Source organism: Lolium rigidum, chromosome 7 (assembly GCF_022539505.1).
Source record: "Lolium rigidum isolate FL_2022 chromosome 7, APGP_CSIRO_Lrig_0.1, whole genome shotgun sequence".
NCBI classification, from domain to species: Eukaryota; Viridiplantae; Streptophyta; class Magnoliopsida; order Poales; family Poaceae; genus Lolium; species Lolium rigidum.
Window position 1 is genome coordinate 90,345,820 of NC_061514.1, and position 21,957 is coordinate 90,367,776.

The 21,957-nt window shown below is 44.0% G+C and overlaps 1 protein-coding gene across 1 annotated transcript; it reads right to left on the reverse strand.

The window, feature by feature from the left end:
- Positions 1 to 8,887: 8,887 nt before the first annotated feature.
- On the reverse strand, positions 8,888 to 13,327 carry LOC124675821 (anthocyanin regulatory R-S protein-like). The gene is made up of 8 exons (XM_047211895.1): positions 13,170 to 13,327; positions 12,837 to 13,091; positions 12,639 to 12,735; positions 12,434 to 12,448; positions 12,263 to 12,319; positions 9,646 to 10,296; positions 9,174 to 9,563; positions 8,888 to 9,093 (listed from the first exon to the last, which is right to left on the reverse strand). The coding sequence occupies exons 1-8, from the start codon at positions 13,313 to 13,315 to the stop codon at positions 9,022 to 9,024; spliced, it is 1,683 nt and encodes a 560-aa protein (XP_047067851.1). The 5' UTR covers positions 13,316 to 13,327; the 3' UTR covers positions 8,888 to 9,021.
- Positions 13,328 to 21,957: the final 8,630 nt, after the last annotated feature.

The following is a 21,957-nucleotide window of genomic DNA, read 5'->3' on the forward strand; positions in this document are numbered from 1 at the left end:
TACTAACAAATATGGTACTGTATATGTTATCATTCTTCCTTCTGCCCAAAGGAATTCTGCATAAACTCGATTATTATCGATCCAGATTCTTTTGGCAAGGGGACAGCGAGAAAAAGAAGTATCGATTGGTTAAATGGAGTATAGTGTGTAGTCCCAAAGATCAGGGCGGACTTGGAATTCATGACCTGGAGGTTAAGAATTCTCGCGCTGCTAGGTAAATGGCTTTTTAAGCTTCTTACCGAGAACGGGACTTGGCAAACTATTCTCCGGAGAAAGTATATTGGCTCGAAGACGCTCTCCCACGTGGTTTGGAAACCCGGGGACTCTCACTTCTGGGCTGGTCTCATGGCAACGAAAAACATTTTCTTTCGTCATGGTACTTTTTCTATTAAGAATGGAGCACAGATACGATTCTGGGAAGATGTTTGGTTGGACAATGCTTCCCTGAGTGAACAATATCCTGCTTTGTATAGTATTGTTCGTCGCAAAGGTGATACCATTGCTACCGTCATGGCTACCTCACCTCCGAATGTGACGTTTAGACGGGTTTTACTAGGACAAAGGCTAACAACATGGAATACTCTAGTTCAACGGTTGGGTGATATTCAATTATCCCATGAACCGGATGAATTTAGATGGAATCTTCATGTAGATGGTTCTTTCTCAGTTAAATCTTTATACAATGCAATCCTCCATTCTGATTTACCAGTTGATAACAATAAGAAAATTTGGAAGATGAAGATACCATTAAAAATCAAGATATTTGGATGGTACCTTCGTCGAGGAGTTATTCTTACTAAAGATAATCTTGTTAAGCGGAATTGGCACGGAAATACACGGTGTGTTTTCTGTCATCACGAAGAAACCATCAAGCACCTTTTCTTCCAGTGTAGTTTTGCGAAATCTATATGGTCAGTCATCCAAGTAGCGTCTACCCTGTATCCCCCGACTAGTGTGGCAAATCTCTTTGGCAATTGGCTTCATGGAGTTGATGCAAGGTTTAAGTTGCTTCTTAAGGTGGGGGCGCTTGCAGTTATCTGGGCGCTATGGCTATGTAGAAATGACAAGATTTTTAACGATAAAAATTGTTCTTTGTTGCAGGTCATCTACACAGGTATTCTCCGATCATGGTTACCTCTTCAGCGGGCGGAGAACCAAGACCTATTTACGGAGGTCTGTACACGGTTGGAGGCTACGGCGAGGGATACTTTTTCCCGACATGGGTGGCAGCATAGTCTACGGATTGAAGCTCCACACTTGCCTTAGACGTTATATAGTTTATCGTCTCGATATGTATTTCGCCTTTTTTCTTTTAATGCTCGTTATGGACTGTTGAAACAGCTGTGTGCATCCTGGTTATGCAGAGACTGGATGTAATTGCTTATCAAAGTAATAAAACATCCTTTATCAAAAAATTATATATTAAAAGAAAAATACAGATATTTAAAATAGAGACACCACATTAATTCACATCACTAGTATTATTTTAGGTGTTAGATATATAATCTTAATGGTCAAGATTTAAAGATTTTATGTAACATATATAACACATATTTTGTGACATACATGATATGTCATGTGACACCGTACGCGGAAGGAAAAATAAAAAGAAAACGGTACATATGGAGACGCGATAAAACGTAGGGCAATAGGACTCTTGATTCACATATAAAAGAGACTCAACTGATTCAAAAAACTAAATGGCCTCCTCCGTGATCCGTGAGTATACATGGAAAGCCAAAAACAACAGGGAACAGATCCCGTAACAATAAGCCAGAGTCCCTTTAATAGAAAATTAAACGTACACTTTTATGTATAAAGAAACCCCATAAAAATAGACCAGTCAGTTTAAAAAAGATATTACATTATTTATTTTGAGGGAAAGCTAAAAAATACTACATTATTTAGCTATCTAGCCTCCTAGAGATAATAAGTTCGTTCAGGATGCAACATAGGAATGTATCATGGACACTGGCCCATTTGCCATACATTTTATCGTTAATCTATGTCATATTAACTATTTTTTATTGCTAGATCTAAAATCTATAATCATGATTAATGAATTTTTTGTTGTTGTACGGATGTTTAAAATAGAGACACCACATTAATCCACATCACTAGTATTATTTTAGCTGTTTGATCTATAATCTTAATGGTCAATATTTAAAGATTTTATGTAACACATATAACACATATTTTGTGACATACAATATGTCATGTGACACCGTACGCGGAAGGAAAAATAAAAAGAAAACGGTACATATGGAGACGCGATAAAACGTATGGTAATAGGACTCTTGATTCACATATAAAAGAGACTCAACTGATTCACGATTAAAAAAGCTAAATGGCCTGCGTTAAAAAAAAGCTAAATGGCCTCCTCCGTGAGTATACATGGAAAGCCAAAAAATAACAGGGAAAGGATCCCGTACAAATAAGCCAGAGTCCCTTTAATAGAAAATTAAACATACACTTCTATGTATAAAGAAACCCCATAAAAATAGGCCAATCAGTTTAAAAAAGATACCACATTATTTATTTCAAGGGAAAGCTAAAAACTATTACATTATTTAGCTATCTAGCCTCCTAGAGATAATAAGTTCGTTCAGGATGCAACATACGAATGTATCATGGACACTGGCCCATTTGCCATACATTTTATCGTTAATCTATGTCATCTTAATTATTTTTTATTGTTAGATCTAAAATCTATAATTGGGATTAATGAATTTTTGAAAACAAGTGTTTGACACATATTATATTAAAAAGTATCGAGAATAAGGCTTCCACCTAGACGAAATAAATTCTCTATGTGACGAAAAAAGAACTAGCCATGTTGCCTGCGCCGCCATATTGCTTCACGGATCGATCAAAGGATAAAACAGAAAAGTTGGCACATCATAAAGATTGGGCCCACCGCTGAGTTACTTTATTAAACCACCTAAGTACACTCCTCACTTGAGTTATTTTATTTTATAAGATCACCAGAAATTTTTTCTAATCTAGGTAATCCTAAAGATCGATCTATAATAAATATCATGTGCTCTATTTGAACTCCACATGCCTGTGGCTTCAACTACTCTCTTCATTTTTATTTACTTTGTCGTTCCATCTATCATATAAAATCTATGGTAATAAAATAATAATAATAAATATTTTTATGTTATATGATTTTAGTGTGATGGATGTTGATATTTGTTCCTATATTTTTGGACAAGCTTTGCAAACTTTGAACGTAACTAAATTTAGAAAGCAAAGTAAATAAAAAATGGGGATATAATATTTTGATCGGTTGATTCCCTGATAGTGGAAATATTGCGCTCATGTGAATTTACTTTGCCTTTCCATCTATCATATAAAATCTATGGTAATAAAATAATCATAATATATATTTTTATGTTATATGATTTTAGTGTGATGGATGTTGATATTTGTTCCTATATTTTTAGACAAGCTTTGCAAACATTGACTGTTACTAAATTTAGAATGCAGAGTAAATAAAAAATGGGGATATAATATTTTGATCTGTTGATTCCCTGATAGTGGCAAATATTGCGCTCATGTGAATTTACTTTGCCGTTCCATCTATCATATAAAATCTATGGCAATAAAATAATCATAAAATATTTTTTTATATTATATGATTTAGTATGATGGATGTTGATATTTGTTCCTATATTTTTAGACAAGCTTTGCAAACTTTGACTGTAACTAAATTTAGAATGTAGAGTAAATAAGAAAATGGTTATATAATATTTTGATCTGCTGATTGATTGATAGTGGAAAATATTGCGCTCATGTCTAGAATTTTGTCGTAAAAAATTAGATTGAAGTATGAATTATGCAGTATTTAAAAAATCGGTCGAGATACCGATTTATCGTGAATCGGGTGGTAGCCGATAAGATCTCGGCATATCGGCTGATTTATCGTCGTACCAATATTTTGGCCAATTTTCGGCCTGATAGCCTATATTTTGCCTGATTTTCAATATGATGGACGATATTTCGGCCGATTTTTAGTGATATTTCGCTGAAATTCGGTTAGGCAGTCGTTATTTCCATCCTATGGTCTTATAGAATAGTGCATTGGCTCAAATTTTGCATTTTTACTGATTCAAATGCAAGGAATCAAGATAATACTTATGTTCAATGCTGTAATATTATTTTTTGCATATCATATTATAGAAAATTTAGTGCAAAAAATAGGATTTACAAAAATAATCCGATCAATAAAATCGATTAACCACGCGATTCGATTAATCTTCATTTTGAGCCAGCCGATAAGTTAACGACTTCTTGAACGTTAGAATTATGTATATCTTGTTGAACAATAACACAGTAGATAGTCTCTAATCGGAGTCTGTCTAAAAACCACAAGAGGAGATGTTGTATATGTAAAAATGAACAAGTTATTAACTAGATGAAGTTCTAAGAGTATTTTTAACGTGATTGGTAACTACAAATAATTATTATCATTTACATCCAAAAATCCACGTAAATCAAGAAATTCATATCCAATATTTCCATTTGAAAGATGTATGTTTCATGTTTCAAATTTATATAGCATGTCTTAATTCGTTCTTAGTTTGGAATTACACTTATGGACACAATCAAGATGCGACTTGAGTTAAATTAATATACATGTTAGTGCAACATAAGAAAATTATGTACTGTGACTTGTAGATATAACTAATTATAAATAAATAATTCATAAATAAAGAAAAGCTAGATAGGGTGTCATGTGTTTTTGAAAAAAAGGTTGTAAGATAAGTATGAAATCTCAATGCATAAAAGAGTAAATATACCCATAGAATTAATATAATCACATGCAATAATATACTTTTATAGATATTATAGAACCGTATTATGTCCTACATTATAGAGTGGATGTGATGTTTTTTTAAAGGAGTATAACCACAATGAAATGTGGATATTCTTGAAGCTGTAAATTTAGAATTACAACTTTTAAATACGTTAAAGACCATTCCCTCGCATTTGCGAGGACCACTGTGCTAGTTTCTCTAACAAATATAAGCATCACATGGAGCAAATATTATTTTAACAATAGTTTTATTCAAAAAAAAGGCCTATATGTCGATTAATCAGCCAATTTATAATGTATCGTACATGCTGCATATCTAGATCAAATAAGACCAAGCTGCAACACCTAATATGAAACGGATGGAGTAGCATATATATATCTCAGAAAACATGTCGACCCGTGAGCAGTCGGATCTAAAGAGAAAACAATAATATTTGTATATATGTGCCTTTGCAAATTAAAAGAGGCTAGCTGGCACATGCATGCATGCTGCTGTCGATGGTTAGACCATTCTTCATAATAATTTGCTCTCCACCTACCTACATCTACATACTGTGTACGCAAAAATGCAAACGACGAAACGAATCGCGCAAGTCGCAACGACGACGTCTTGGATGCGTAGACGTACGATTGCGTGGACGGTGGCGCGCCATGAGCCACACACCCCGCGGCCGCGGGGGGAAACGCAATCCCAGCGACGGCGACGCCGTTTTGGTTGCATCCATCCATGCCGGAGCCGGAGGTGGAAGGGACAAGATCGAGTACATGGCGGTGTGTACTGTATGGGCAGGAGCCCGTGGACGACGTGGGCGTGCGCGAGCCGATCCGCGTCCTTGGCGCACGCGGGCGCTCCGCTCTGTCCGCATGCGGAGAGGTCGGTCGTCGTCGTCCCGTGGGTCGCCCGGGCCTGCCGGCCGAAGCCGCCACGGCACTAGATTATCGATCATGTCTCTACGCGAGCTCACGGGATCATGTTGCGTTGCGCCACGCCGTGGTTATCAGCGCGCGAGACGCAACACCGCCTTCACATAACTTGCCTCTTCCGACAGCATGCTTTTTTTTTTTTTTTTTTGAACATCTTCCGTCTAGCATGCTAAAAAAGCTGCCTAATGCTGCGGAGCGGCACGGCACCCAAAGGGCCACCGTCGTCCGATCCCCGAGATCCAGATTCAGAGTTTTCCTCGGAGTATTACGAGCAAAGTCGATGTGTTTGATTTCCAGGAATCCCTCGGAGGCACCGAGTCCTTCCAGCCTCCTGCTTCATAGACCGACACGTGTTCATTTTAAAGCAAAATTCTAACTTTGCATCGTCGCAGCAAAAAATCCCTGCTTTTGCTTCATTGAAGCAAAAAACGGTTCACTAACAAAAAAAACCATAAAATACCACTTGAAGGCAAATTTAATTGGACACCCGGTTTTTATCCCTCGCAGCAAAAAAATAACAGCTTTTGCTTCGTTGAAGCAGAAAATGGACCGCCTAGAAATAAAAAAGAAAAGACTCGCAGGAGACAGATTTCGCCACTCCAGCTTGCAGCACCGTAGGCCCGGCTTGAAGCTCCGTCGCCGCCCCTCGCAGCATCCGTCCTCGTTGGTCGTAGGCTAGTAGCTTATGCAGTCACCGATGGCAGCATTCATCGGCCCGCCTTGTAGCACCGTCACTGCCGGCCCGGCTTGCAGCACGGCTGCCGCCGGTCGCACCGCCATCGCCGGTGGTAGCATCCGCTGGCCCGCCTTAATGCACCGCTGAGCCGCCTTGCTGCACAGCCACCGTCGGCCCAGCTTGCACCACGGTCTCCACCGATCGTAGCATCCACCATCGCCGGTGGTAGCATCTCCCCAACTCCATTGAAAGCACCGCTCGACACCATGGGAAGCACCACCCAACACCATGGTAAGCACCACCGTTGCCGGTGGGCGGCGTAGTCAGCGTTGCCTAGAAGCACCAGCCGTCTTGCGTGGCAGCACCCTCCATCGGCAATCGCAGGACCCATGGCCTCCATCTCGGTGGGGCCGAGGGAGCTGCACGTAGCAAATAAAATTATACTACTAAAGTAGCATAACCGCATAACATTTGTAGCATAAAAAATGCAATTGTAGCACCGTCAACAGCATGTCTACTACGGCCATCGTCGCCGCCGCCTGCTCCTTGCAGCACCGTCGTACGCCCATGGAAGCACCTACGCCCACCTATGGAAGCATCTCCGATAGACCATAGCAGCACCGCCGACCATGGCTGGTAGCACCACCGCGCACCAGTGGATGCGCCGTCGTCCGCCTACGGCAGCACCGCCAGCCATGGCTGGTAGCACTGCCGCGCACCGGTAGAAGCGCCGTCATCCACCTATGGCAGCACCACTCCTCCGGTAGCATCGTCGCACCCGCCAGCAGCAGTCACGAGTGACCTTTGCAGCCGCCGATAACAGCCTTTGTAGCTCCGGCGGCCAGCCTTTGCAGCTGTCCCCACCACGCCGTTCGCTGATGCATCCCCTTGCAGCACTGATGACTGACGCTCGACGCAGCAACGTGCACGAGCTCACAGCACGGCGGCGCTGACTACCAACAACCGGGAGCATGATGGCGCCGGCTTGCAACATGCACCTTGCAACTCCTCTAGGGGTGAAGCATGGTGGAGGTCGGGCGGCCCACGTGGATTTCGAGCGGCGGCTGGCGAGGTGAAAGTTGAGGTCGCCGGCGCGGGTGGATTTCGAGCGTCAGCCGGCGAGGTGGAAGTGGCGGTCGCCGGCGCTAGAGGGTGCCCCGAGGCTCGAGGCGGCCGGCGTCGAGGTGAAGGCGGAGGTCGGCGCCCTCACGAGGTGGAAGAGGAGGTCGGGCGGCGGCGGCGCTGCGTGGAGCACTTCGGCGGCGTGGTTGCCCATCCGTCGAGGCCGGCCATCTCGGCGGGGGGCGGGGGAAGGGGCGGTGGCGCACCGTCGAGGCCGGCCGACGGGCTCCCCTACGCTCGGGCGTGCGATTTATTTGGGAACAGAATTCGTGAAGAAGAATAACCAAGGAAGAGGATTGCTGGGCCCCACACGCAGGAAAGGAGACGTGCGCGTCCACACGATCCACGCCCATCTAACGACCCTCCGCTCGGAGGTTGCTCAAGCCGCAGCCTCCGGAGCATCTAAATCATTATCCTTTGTAGATGCCACCACCGCCCGCCATGAGTGTAGTCAGAGCTCGATTTTTCCCCAGCAGTCGTGCCTCCCCGACTCGTAGCTAGGACTAGAAATGGGACCACAAGATCTGCCACAACCAACACCAAATAGGCCGACCAGCTCCAGTGGAAGAGGACGCGACTACTATCAATGCCCGAGAACACTACCCCTAGTGCTCCAGTGTTGGGAGTGAAGCCGAGGAGTACCTCCGTGAGCCACCACCGGAGCAAAAACACAAAGAAGCTGGAGCCCGCCCGACTTTTTTGGGTCCACATTGGGGCCACGAACACTACGTCATCGCCACCCGCTAGACCTCGTCGCAACACCGTAATCGAAGAAGGCAGGAACGGACGCCACCGAAGCCCACCTAGTCAACGACCGAGGAGATCCACCGCTCGCTCGGGCTTTGCCTTACGACGTCTCCAACGACGGCTATACGGGAGCGAGAGCTGCATGCGGTTGTGAGCGGCCGCTTCTGCACCTGTACAATTTCCCTTTTAAAAAAGGTTTTCGGGTTCCTCGGTGTGGTTTGTGGTCTGGGTCATCTCATGTACATGTCTCATTTTTGGCAATGATTGTTGGCTTGATAGTTGATACACTAGTCTTTTGGGGTCTTGACATGTTGATTTCTCGTTTGTCTACTGCGACAGTTTTCCCCCGGCTACGGTGATGGATGGGCAAGGACGATGACACGTCTTTCTGCCCGCGCTCTTGTCTTTAGTCACTAGGCGGTCTAAGGATCTATTTACTATTTTTATTACTTTTAGATTTTTATGATTATTGATAGATCGGTGTACTCTTTGTGGAAAAAAAAAATAAAGACATTAGCACATGAGAGCCGTGCCGGGCTGGATGCACCGGCGCTTCTGTATTGTGTATTTGTGTGTCGACGAATTAACTCTGTTCACTCGATTTCAGCTGAATCCAAACGTCACACTAGTATCTGATTTTCTTTGTCAAATTTGAAAAACACAGACATCATCGTAAGTATAGTCACTAGGAGCAAAACTACCAGCGTTACGCCACGCCTTGAGAATTCTTTCAGCGTCTGCCTATAGCTTTCTGAAGCGCTTCGCTGATCATCCCAGGCGCCACGGCAGCAGAACCGGCGCACTGCAGTAAAAAATCACAAGATTACATTAGTAAACCAATAACCATAACCATGGGCGTTAGCTCGATTTCCACTGGCAGACCTGAGCTCGTATCTTGAGAGCAAGAAGGCCATCCGGTGTCGACGACTGGACGGAGAGAACGTCCAGGCCGAGGGCCTTCAGGGCGTCGAACACTCGTGTCATCAGCAGCTCCTTCCACAGGCACTGCACCTCCAGGAGCACCTCCTTGCCCATCACGGTGACGTTCACCACGTTGCTAGGGCCGTCCTCCTTCTCCTTGGGGAGGTCGCCGAGCTCCGAAGCTTTCCTCTTGGATCCAGCCGAGGCCGAGGCCTTCTTCCCGAGGACGGCATGGCGCCTCAGGCCTGTCGTTACCTTGATCGGCCTGCCGCTGGATTCTAGCTCTTCTACCCTTTGCTCCAGCTCTTTGAGATAGGCTATCGTCTCTGCTAGGATGGATGCTTTGTCCACCTGCAACAAATACTTGTGTGCAAGCAAATAAACAATCGATCGATTATAACTGACGTCGTTGTTACGATGGTGTGCTACCTACCTTGTGAATGGACGGGACCAATGACTTGAGAATCACGAACATCTCGTTGAGCTTCTCCCGGCGCCTTCTCTCCGACATGACATGACCCTTGACGTTACTTTCCTGAGCTCTCACCGTGCCGTCACCATCATCTTTCGTCCATGCACCGCCGGCCACGGCTTTCTTCAGCAACTTCTGAGACTCCCCGGAAACCACGTCTTGCGGCGAGTCCGATGACATCTTCCAGGCCGTAAAGCACGACGGGCGAGAGGATTCGACGGAGCTACTTAAAGTGGCAACATCATCGGCGATCCCGCCTGCGTCCGGCATTGGCGGCGCCGCTTCCGGGGAAGACATCACCTCGAAGGACCCGTCCATGATCCAGTTATCCTCCAGGGCGCGCACGTCCAGCTCCTCGCACAGGCCGTAGAGCTCGTCGATCTCCTTCGTGATCCTCTCGAGGTTGCCGTCGGAAAGGCATCCCATCTCCCCGGAAATCGTCGCCGTCGCCTCGGCGACGTTGTGGTCGAGGTCCTCGAACACGATATCCGCCTCTTCTGTTTCGTTTTCTGATGGGCTGGAGCTCAGCTCCTCCACCTCCGAGCATGTCGGAAACCGTAGATCCCAGAAAGATGTGCCGATCCGGTTCACCATGTCGGTGTCCTCCAAAACCTAGCAAATCCATCGGAACCACTTTTTCAATGTTTTGAATGGATTAATCAGCAATAGTATCACTTCAATTATTGGGTGAACAACTAGGAGTAATAAAAAATAACATGTGGATGGATCCGGTCTTCATGTCTGTCCAATGAATGCAAGAAAATAAGCATACTACCTACTCGCGAAGAGTAGTATACACTATACAATTGGTAGCATGTTTCTACGATGTCCTGTTTTTCATGAAATGTTCAAATCTCAGTCACCTATAATCAAATACTACTACTGGGAAAAAATTGCACCTTTTGAACGTGTACAATTTTAGTGAAATAGTAGTACACAACTTTAAGTTTGTATGCTATACATGGCACGTACTATGTTTTGGTAATTTGCAATATGTTCGATTACTGGCGATACTACTGCTGTCCTCTGGCCTACAGTAAATTGACACACTGGAAGTAGAAGTTAGTTTGTTGTTCGTGCTTGTTCGTTGATCTAGCCAAAATCAGCATGTTCAAGTCGACTAGTTCCGGTGACTCGGTGGAGGGTGGAGTTTGTATGTCGCGATGGTAGTCATAAACGATAGTTGCGTCGATGTTTGTCCATGGACCTAGTGCTATGGATGTGACGATCCATGATCAGGTCGAGAGGTAGTGAGTTCTAGGCAGGCGGAAGGCATAGGATGGTGGCAGCCAGGGTCATCAATGGTGAGTGCCATTGGCGTCATTCCCATTTTGAAGGCATCACTGTGGTCTCTTCTCGCCCTTCGTAGAGCTTCATGTCTTCCTGGTGCTTTGGGGTGAAGACTAAAGATCCCTTGGTATCAACAAGCAGCGACACTACTTCACTGCCATCCATGTCCTGAAGGTGCTGCCTTGAAGTGTTCAATGCCCTCTACTCGTTAATTCCAATGTGGGTGACATGGATGTGAAGTTCAACCGTGGGATCTCCTATGGTGAGGTTCTCATATCTTCTTGCTACGGGGTATCTGACCTCACCACATGGGCCCTGCCTAGTTCTATGTGGCATCTACATGTCGAATTATCAAAGTGAAGTCAAGTGAACAACGATCCAAATACCCATTCATGGTCAACAAGTCAAACAAAGGGAGAACACAAAAAAAAAGGTCAAGAGAAGTCCAACTCAAAAAAGTCCAAGTTGTTAGAAGCCTAATTTATTGTGCAGGTCCAACCACCATAGACTATATGTAGCTCAGATGGGCATGTACCCTCATCCACTCTCACTTCAATCAAACTCAAGGGCATAGGCACACACCTCTAAGGTTCCGTGTAAGGTTTCAAGCCGGGTGCTGAGATCTGAGGGCCCTTGTAAGGATCAGATCATCGAAAGAAGGAGAGCTTTTGAAGTGACCACATGGTGACATCATATGAGCCAAGCGATTCTTTCATCAAGTGATCTTTGAAGTGTCCTTGCTTCACGCTCGAGCCACTCTCAACAGCTCTTTCATCGCATCTCCTAATATAGGAGTAGGTACCCTCCAAGAGAACATATAAATTGTAAAATGAACGTCTAAGCGATAAATTTGTCATATGTACGGAGACATTCACTAAAAGGCTTTGCGACTACTCGCTGGCCACATCCCTAGCTAGCTACTCTCTAGTTGTCTCCACAATGACAACCTGATGGCTTCTAGAAATTGAAATACGGGTAGAGCTGTCCTGCCTTCGTGGGTTTGTCCATTCCTTTTGGTCGGCGTGACTTGATGCGGGTTCGTGGATCTTTCACATTAGTTTTATGTTTGTATTCTCGCAGCGTTTGGCGTGCATGCAATGCATATGGGCCTTATCTTCTGCGCGGTTTGTTGGAGCGTTACTAAATTTCCCCAAGGCTATATATAGTTTGCTGGTTTCCGAGACACCATGTAGCCACATATACAGTAGATACTATAACATGATTTAATGGCTGGAAGAGTTATAAAAATAAAGAGGTGAAAGTCATATTCACAACCCCACGAACCAACCTGATCAGCCGTCCCCAGCTCGAGCACACCGCCCATGAATGGGATGCAAGCAACTGTCTGAAAAATGTGACCCAAGACAAGCATGGAGTTGGAGTCAGAAATCTGAAGGGTGAACACGTGACATGCAGTGGTAATTATGACGTGATGCAAGAATTAATGAAGTGTACTGACCTGAATAGACGCGGTCTGAATTAGCCGGCAGATAGCATGGCCATGCAAAAGTGGAAATCATGATATATCGGTTAGTGTACAACTATACATAAGGCCCCATACATAATAACATAAACATAGTTTGTGTACAAATTCTCCAGAGAGAGAGACGTTTTCTTGCAGCAAATTAATTAAAGAGAGAGGCTTGAAAGACGTACGTACGTACCTTCGCTAAGAGCGCGCGTTGGAAGATTTTGGTGTCCGCGAACTGAGCGTTGCAGAGCCAAATAGGTTCATTGGACGCAAAGCTTTTGCCAGGCAAACTGATCGTACGTGTACACCAGAACACCAAATTGAATACCTCAGTCTAAGCAGCACAGTAAATCTTATCATGATAAGATGAAAGTCCAGAGTCCAGACGAACCCTTGGCCAGGCCGGAAGGCGTAGGTCATGCAGACCGTGTAGTACCACTCGGCGTCGCCGAGATCCTCCGGCGAAAGCGAGCCAGTGGGACGTCTGGCCCGGTTGTCGTATTCGCCGGAGAGTAGCGACTGGTAGACCTCCCTCAGCTGGTGGCTCCTCTCCAGGACGAGCTGGTCGGCGGTAAGGTCCGTCGAGTTGGTGATCTTCCTCGTCTTTATCTCGCCGTTGTAGAACCCGTCCTTCCACGTCAGGAATCTGCAAAACAAACGTAAGAGGAACGGAGCCGGCAGATGTTCGTCACTAGCTTGAGTGATCATCAAACGATATTATTACCCAGTGCGGCTGGTAGACATGGACCAGAATATGGCGTAAGTCCAGTTGATGCTCCTCACGGCGGCAGCGAGCTGGTTGCTAAATCGCTTCCCCGGCGACGGCGGTGTGGGTTCTTCCTGGCTCAGAGGGGCTGACGATAGTGCCATGTCCACACTATTTCTTTCCTGCACATGCAAGCAGAATCAGAAGGTGAAGCTAGAAGAGACAAAAGCAGCAAAACAAATACGGAGTATCAAGAAAGGTATGGTTGGGTAGTATGGGAAGTATATCATCTCAATTAATTTTATCATGCTGGTGTGCTAACAACCTTGTGGACAGATTTCTCAAAGAGAGTACAAAGAGCAATTTTCGTACTAGAGTAAGTAGAAGGAAGAAAGTAATTAAGAGAGTGAAGCTAGTTAAGCTAACCAAGAATAGAAGACGTACAGAGCTCCAACTAAAGGGGCTGGAGTTGAGCTTTAGTTGAGCTCTGGAGACCAAGAAGCCAGGAGACCATTGGCAACCTTTCGTCGCAGAGGAAGATGGAGCTACTATATATGCAAATGTACCAAGAATCCAAGGCATGCTATATATATATATAGATCTTTCAGGAGATGGAGCAACGACTGCGACATCAGTACACAATAGCAAAGCACTGTACGTTCAAATACCGTTACACACTAATTAACATATATTTATGGATGCTACTCTCTGGGTTGTGTAGTATGTGTTGCTTCTTTTTCCCCGTTAATCGATCATACTTTACTCCAAGGGCACGTGTCATGCCAGCTCCGTTTTATTTCTCAAACTCGCGGAACAGTTTGGCTACCCAACCCAAACACCTAAGCACCCACGCACGCACATGTTTGCTGAGCAGACTCTGACCATAAACCTAAACCTAAACCTACACACGGACCTGATATCCTTGCACAACTCGGACTCTAACATGGCAAGCCACCAAATAGACCTTCCTAATTGACTCCTAACATAACACGGCTTAGTAGTTCGTCTAGTCTCGCATGTCACAAGGACTCAACTAAGAAACTATCTAGACCCGCGTATTGGCCTAAGCTAACGTGAGATGATTGGATTAACTCCAACAGCACGCATAAATTCTTGATTTTCTCATGCTTAGCAAAAGTAGAGTTTCATGTGCGATGTCCTCACCGTTGCATATTCAACATCAGAAACAAAGAATCTGTAGCCGATTCTCGTAGAGAAAGTTTGACACATGAAACAGACCATTCTGAAAAGGGAAACACTCAGCGTCGGTCGGCTGATAACCAGCCAAAAATCGGTCGTCCTCCGCACCCTCCGATCGCGATCCAATGTCCAGAATCAATTGATGTGATTTTTGTGTTTTACCCCCTAGTTTTAAGAAACTCAACCTGCAGTCCTTTCCTTCACCAATTAAACCGAAAAGGTACATCTGTCTAGGCCCGACCTTCTCAATATATATTTACAAAAAATGCCGCCCCTATGACAGATGAGTATTACAACAAAAACTCTCACTCTGCTTATAAAAAATATTTAGTATTACAACAAAATCTTCACAACAAAATTTTAAAAGTAATGTTATAAAATATGGTTAAATAACAACTATTTTCGTACATGTTGGTTTACAACAAAAATCGGCAGCAAATTACAATAAAAATCAAAAACTATTACTACAAAAAAACACATGTGTTTGTGGCTATGAAAAATTGGTTAAGAAATAACAAATTTGCTACATATTTAGTTACAACAAAAACCACCAAGCATTTTAACATAAAATATAGCTGTTTACAATAAAAATCACAAACTTATGGCAAACGTCCAAGTAAAAGATTACAACATCTCTGACATGCTTTCGCTATAAAATTTATGTGAAAATATTAAAAAATATGCGCTACAAAATTTTAAAAAGTAATGTTACGAACAAAGTTGTTAAACAATAAATATATTCCTACGAGTTTGTTTACAACAATAATCGCTATCAATTCCAACAAAAAATTGTAGACTATTACAATAAAAAATCATATGTTTTTAGCGATGGAAAAGTGGTTAACAATATTTTATTTTGGTACAAATTGAATGACAATAAAAATCACCAACTATTTCAACGAAAAAACACAAACAAATACAGGCGGACATTACAACATCCCGAGTGTGTTTTTACTACAAATCTTGTGATGCGTTAGTTATAAAAATAAATAAGGTATACAACATCGAGAAAAAACTGGCGTTTTCCATATAATTTTGCAATAGAAACGTGGATGCATATTTCTGGTGCCTGGGTGGTGGTGGGCTTCAGCGTAGCTGGCCATGGTGGTGGTGGGCCGCGAGCGTGCATGGATGGTGGCCCAAAACGGGGCCAGCCAAGGTGCGATCGGGACGACCGATCTTTTGCTCGGATCGGTCGCCTGACACGAAGCGTTTTCCTTCCGAAAAACGATTTCGGATCTGACCCGCTTTGCCTAACGTTCCTGCTTCGGGTGTTGAGCAAAAGGGATATGAATTTATTTTTCAGAACAGTGGATTTTCGGGTAATTTTTTATGAGCATTAGATTTGTTATATATATATTGCACATACTTGACGGTGGGGTGACGGGGCAAGAGAGAGGGGCTCAGTTACGTGCGGCCGATATATCATCACAGAATAACCGGGGTTGATAGTACATATAGCACACATTAAGTCAAAGTCAGGGACCATTTTCAATCAATAAGTGTCAGTAAGAAGGCTTTGAACTGATTGATCCATAGCCTTAGGGGAGAGTCCCTTTTTGACTCTGTACCCTTGATTCCACTATGATTATTGATCAATAGTAGAATAATTCCTTCATAGAAATAGGAGACATAATTTAGATGGATATAGTAAGTCTCGCTTGGCGGTAGTCTATACATTCTCTCTTTCACTAGTAGTATGGGGGAGGAGTGGACTCTAGGGATACTACTAATTGATTGAGTAATCGAATTGTTGTATAAACTCTTTTCTTTAATTGATCATTTTGCATTAATCATTTTGTCAATAGGAAGCTACATATACCAGTGCAATGTTGTACTCAAATTCTCCGAAGTACTTCTCCACGAAAGTCAGACCACGATAGATTGGAACCGGTACACACCGTAGGGGACAGGAGGGCGGCGACTTCTGAAACCCATCTAGGGTTCCGTACTCCCGCCGGCGACGCTGCTGGTTTGCTCAGTCTCCGGTGGCCTTAGGGATTTGGAGGTGTGGTGGATCACGGCCCCTCGCTGGCGGGAGGTTTTCTTGTTCCTTTTTAGGTTGTTTTTCAGTGTCTTCTTCAGGACGATGAGGCGGCGGCTACATCCTGATGATAGAATAAGGTCCTCTACATCCTATCCTCGCTCCGATGGTGCACCTAGTACTAGCGCCCGACGGATCTCCTGGGATCCGGTCCGTATTCGTGTTCGTGTTCGTTGGTATGGTTATTTGTTTGGCTTTTTTGATCTACGGTTCTCATCATTGGTGTTGACTACTGCTCTGTTGTGTTGGTCCTTTGGGACCTTAGCACGATAACTTCCCGACTGTCTACTACAACAAGCTCTACTTCGACAAGCTTTGCCCGGCTCCGGTGATGAGGGACGAGGACGGCGGCGCGCCTTCGGCTCGCTCCAGTGTCCGTAGTCTCCACTAGGCGGTCCAAAGACCTTTTTGTAAATTTTATTACTTTTTCTATTCTTTGTACTGTTGTTGATGATGATTAATAGATCGGTGGTCCTTTTCGCAAAAAATATGTTGTACTCAAATTCTCCTAATTTACATGACATGAGCTTAATAATTAGTCTAGTAAACGGAGCACCTGCCAAAGGTGACTTATTCGAGATTTAATTAGATTCCTGATGGTATATTATTTCTTCTCCATTAATGGAGACCAGATTCACAAATAAATAAAATAATGGTGAACCCGTTGGAGCTATAATTTTAGTTTTTAGTTGAAAAGGAAGTACCATCAACTTCAAAAAGTGTCATTGTTCTATTTTTCAAAGAGATTATGAAAATACAATTTGCATGAATTCTGGGGCCTCACTGTCCACTAAATGCCAAAACTGTTCATGTCAACGTCTCTAGTGAATTATTAAAAGAGAATGCTTTTAGCCCTCTGCATCGGCACACTCACACAACAAAGGTTTATTACAATGTCATAGGAAAGCGGAAGGAAACATTAAAGATTTGACATACGAAGACACATCATTTTTTCTTAAAACACTACATACTGATTCCTCTACTACATATCTTTACTATTAAATTGCAATAGGTGACTGCCTGGTGTCACACTTGGGCCAGTTTTATTTTAGGCCCAAAAAAAGATTAAAAGGTGACTGCCTGGTGTCACACTTGGGCCAGTTTTATTTTAGGCCAAAAAAAGATTAATTACCTTTACTATTAAATTACAATAGGTGACTGCCTGGTGTCACACTTGAGCCAGTTTTATTTTAGGCCCAAAAAAAGATTAAAAGGTGACTGCCTGGTGTCACACTTGGGCCAGTTTTATTTTAGGCCAAAAAAAGATTAATTACCTTTACTATTAAATTGCAATAGGTGACTGCATGGTGTCACACTTGGGCCAGTTTTATTTTAGGCCGAAAAAAAGATTAAAAGGTGACTGCCTGGTGTCACACTTGGGCCAGTTTTATTTTAGGCCAAAAAAAGATTAATTATTAAACTATTAAATTGCAATAGGTGACTGCCTGGTGTCACACCTGGGCCAATTTTATTTTAGGTCCAAAAAAGAGATTAAATTAGGAACATGTAAATAAAAGTATTTTCACGCGGCCCAGCTCAAGCCAAACCATGATCATCCGATACTCTTGCTATAGCCATCCAATCTCCTAGAGACCTAGACGTAGTTGTTCAGAACTCTGGTCGATTTGCAAAATATCTGCATGTACACGGTCGATATGTTATTGCCGACGTCGTCCCCGTACCTGCGCCGCGCGCGGAACCCTGGGGTGTTCCGGTTTTATGGTGAAAGTGTCAAACTCGATCGAGGATGGCTTCACCTGGCCAGCCGGTGATACTTGCACGCATGTTTAGATGTCAGACTCAAAAATTTCTCCGGCCTCTTCTACCAGCGGCCCCACACGACCAGCCGAGTGGTGAGAACATATACTATGTTCCTGGCCATGCAAGTTAGATTCAACGCACGCACTTTACATTTATCTAGCTTGTTTGATATGACAATGCATGGGCAAAAAGGGAGTTTTATTCAATGATTAAAAAATTGTTCCAGGTGTCAGACTAAATTTATGAGTCGGGATGTTTTTTTTTTCATGGACTACAAAATGGAATAATTGTGTCAAAAAAATGGAATAACTTGTTTTGGAATTGCTTAACAACGATGCAAAAATTGATTTTTGTACCCTACATGCACGGATCCATCCTTCATGGACGTTTGAATGTATTATTTTCTTCCGTATGTAGAAAACTCTGGTTGATTCAAAAATATTTTCAGCACCCCAACTTTAACTTTTTGTCTTTTCTCTACTATAGATTTCTTCTTCATTCTTCACATTTTTAAATATGTAGAAACGCACATGTATCAAAATCCTTCTATGCTTTATATACGTATAGTGTCTTATTACGGGAAGTGAAAGTTTCAATGTTGCCCCCCCCCCCCGCGTCGCCCTCCTCTGGCGACAAGGGGGAACCCTAGCCACCGCCGCCTGTAGCCCCCCACCTCTCCTCCCTGCTTCGTCGCCGTCGGAGGGGGGCCATCAAAGCCGCGCGCACCCTGGGGATGGTAGTGTCGGGGCGATTTCTTCCCCTCCCACGTCTCCTGGCGAGAGGGAGCTCATCGGGCGCGGCGCAGGGCAGCATGAGCTGGAGGCCGACGGCTGGGCGCTGGCGGCGCAACGGGCAGTCGTGGTGGCGCGCGGTCGGGGCGCGGCGGTGGTGCAGCGGAGCAGGCGCGGCGGGGCATGTCGGCGCGCGCATGGGCCCGGATGGGCTCCTGCTGGCCTGCACGGGATTGCCCCAGGTCGCGCTGGCTCAGCCTGTGGATGTCGGGGCTGAGGCAGTTGATGCGTGTAGTTGACACGTCCGTTGGGAACCCCAAGAGGAAGGTGTGATGCGCACAGCGGCAAGTTTCCCTCAGTAAGAAACCAAGGTTTAATCGAACCAGTAGGAGTCAAGAAGCACGTTGAAGGTTGATGGCGGCGGGATGTAGTGCGGCGCAACACCAGGGATTCCGGCGCCAACGTGGGACCTGCACAACACAACCAAAGTACTTTGCCCCAACGAAACAGTGAGGTTGTCAATCTCACCGGCTTGCTGTAACAAAGGATTAGATGTATAGTGTGGATGATGATTGTTTGCAGAAAACAGTAGAACAAATATTGCGATGAGATTGTATTCGATGTAAAAGAATGGACCGGGGTCCACAGTTCACTAGAGGTGTCTCTCCCATAAGATAGCATGTTGGGTGAACAAATTACAGTCGGGCAATTGACAAATAGAGAGGGCATAACAATGCACATACATGACATGATGAATATTGTGAGATTTAATTGGGCATTACGACAAAGTACATAGACCGCTATCCAGCATGCATCTATGCCTACAAAGTCCACCTTCAGGTTATCATCCGAACCCCTTCCAGTATTAAGTTGGAAAACAACAGACAATTGCATTAAGTATGGTGCGTAATGTAATCAATAACTACATCCTCGGACATAGCATCAATGTTTTATCCCTAGTGGCAACAAGTACATCCATAACCTTAGAGGTTTCGTCACTCCCCTGCATTCACGGAGACATGAACCCACTATCGAGCATAAATACTCCCTCTTGGAGTTAAGAGCAAAAACTTGGCCAGAGCCTCTACTAATAACGGAGAGCATGCAAGATCATAAACAACACATAGATAATAGATTGATAATCAACATAACATAGTATTCTCTATCCATCGGATCCCGACAAACACAACATATAGAATTACAGATAGATGATCTTGATCATGTTAGGCAGCTCACAAGATCCGACAATGAAGCACATGAGGAGAAGACGACCATCTAGCTACTGCTATGGACCCATAGTCCGGGGGTGAACTACTCACTCATCACTCCGGAGGCGACCATGGCGGTGAAGAGTCCTCCGGGAGATGAATCCCCTCTCCCGGCAGGTGCCGGAGGTGATCTCCAGAATCCCCCGAGATGGGATTGGCGGCAGCGGCGTCTCAGTAAGGTTTTCCGTATCGTGGCTCTCGGTACTGGGGGTTTCGCGACGAAGGCTTTAAGTAGGCGGAAGGGCAACGCGGGGGGCACAGGAGGGCCCCACACGCCAGGGCCGCGTGGCCAAGGGCCAGGCCGCGCCGCCCTGTTGTGTCGGCGCCTCGTGGCCCCACTTGCTTTCCCCCTCGGTCTTCTGGAAGCTTCGTGCAAAAATAGGACCCTGGGCGTTGATTTCGTCCAATTCCGAGAATATTTCCTTTGTAGGATTTCTGAAACCAAAAACAGCAGTAAAACGACAGAACCGGCTCTTCGGCATCTCGTTAATAGGTTAGTGCCGGAAAATGCATAAATACGACATATAATGTGTATAAAATATGTAGATATCATCAATAATGTGGCATGGAACATAAGAAATTATCGATACGTCGGAGACGTATCAGCATCCCCAAGCTTAGTTCCTGCTCGTCCCGAGCAGGTAAACGATAACAAAAATAATTTCTGGAGTGACATGCCATCATAACCTTGATCATACTATTGTAAACATACGTAATGAATGCAGCGATCAAAACAATGGTAATGACATGAGTAAACAAATGAATCATAAAGCAAAGACTTTTCATGAATAGTACTTAAAGACAAGCATCAATAAGTCTTGCATAAGAGTTAACTCATAAAGCAATGATTCAAAGTAAAGGTATTGAAGCAGCACAAAGGAAGATTAAGTTTCAGTGGTTGCTTTCAACTTATAACATGTATATCTCATGGATAATTGTCAACATAGAGTAATATAACAAGTGCAATATGCAAGTATGTAGGAATCAATGCACAGTTCACACAAGTGTTTGCTTCTTGAGGTGGAGAGAAATAGGTGAACTGACTCAACATAAAAGTAAAAGAAAGGTCCTTCGCAGAGGAAAAGCATCGATTGCTATATTTGTGCTAGAGCTTTTATTTTGAAAACAAGAAACAATTTTGTCAACGGTAGTAATAAAGCATATGTATCATGTAAATTATATCTTACAAGTTGCAAGCCTCATGCATAGTATACTAATAGTGCCCGCACCTTGTCCTAATTAGCTTGGACTACCGGGATCATCGCAATACACATGTTTTAACCAAGTGTCACAAAGGGGTACCTCCATGCCGCCTGTACAAAGGTCTAAGGAGAAAGCTCGCATTTTGGATTTCTCGCTTTTGATTATTCTCAACTTAGACATCCATACCGGGACAACATGGAAAACAGATAATGGACTCCTCTTTAATGCATAGGCATGTGGCAACAATTAGTGTTCTCATATGAGATTGAGGATATATGTCCAAAACTGAAACTTCCACCATGATTCATGGCTTTAGTTAGCGGCCCAATGTTCTTCTCTAACAATATGCATGCTCTAACCATTAAAGTGGTAGATCTCCCTTACTTCAGACAAGACGGACATGCATAGCAACTCACATGATATTCAACAAAGAATAGTTGATGGCGTCCCCGTAAACATGGTTATCGCACAACAAGCAACTTAATAAGAGATAAAGTGCATAAGTACATATTCAATACCACAATAGTTTTTAAGCTATTTGTCCCATGAGCTATATATTGTAAAGGTAGGGAATGAAAATTTTAAAGGTAGCACTCAAG

What these genes read in the sequence shown, in the direction of transcription:
- LOC124675821 (XM_047211895.1), bottom strand. Translation starts at nt 13,315, where the DNA reads ATGGCACTATCGTCAGCCCCTCTGAGCCAGGAAGAACCCACACCGCCG. An exon ending in TGGTCCCGTCCATTCACAAG is followed by an intron (nt 9,564 to 9,645) that starts GTAGGTAGCACA and finishes TATTTGTTGCAG; the next exon opens with GTGGACAAAGCATCCATCCT. An exon ending in CTCTCAAGATACGAGCTCAG is followed by an intron (nt 9,094 to 9,173) that starts GTCTGCCAGTGG and finishes TTTTTACTGCAG; the next exon opens with TGCGCCGGTTCTGCTGCCGT.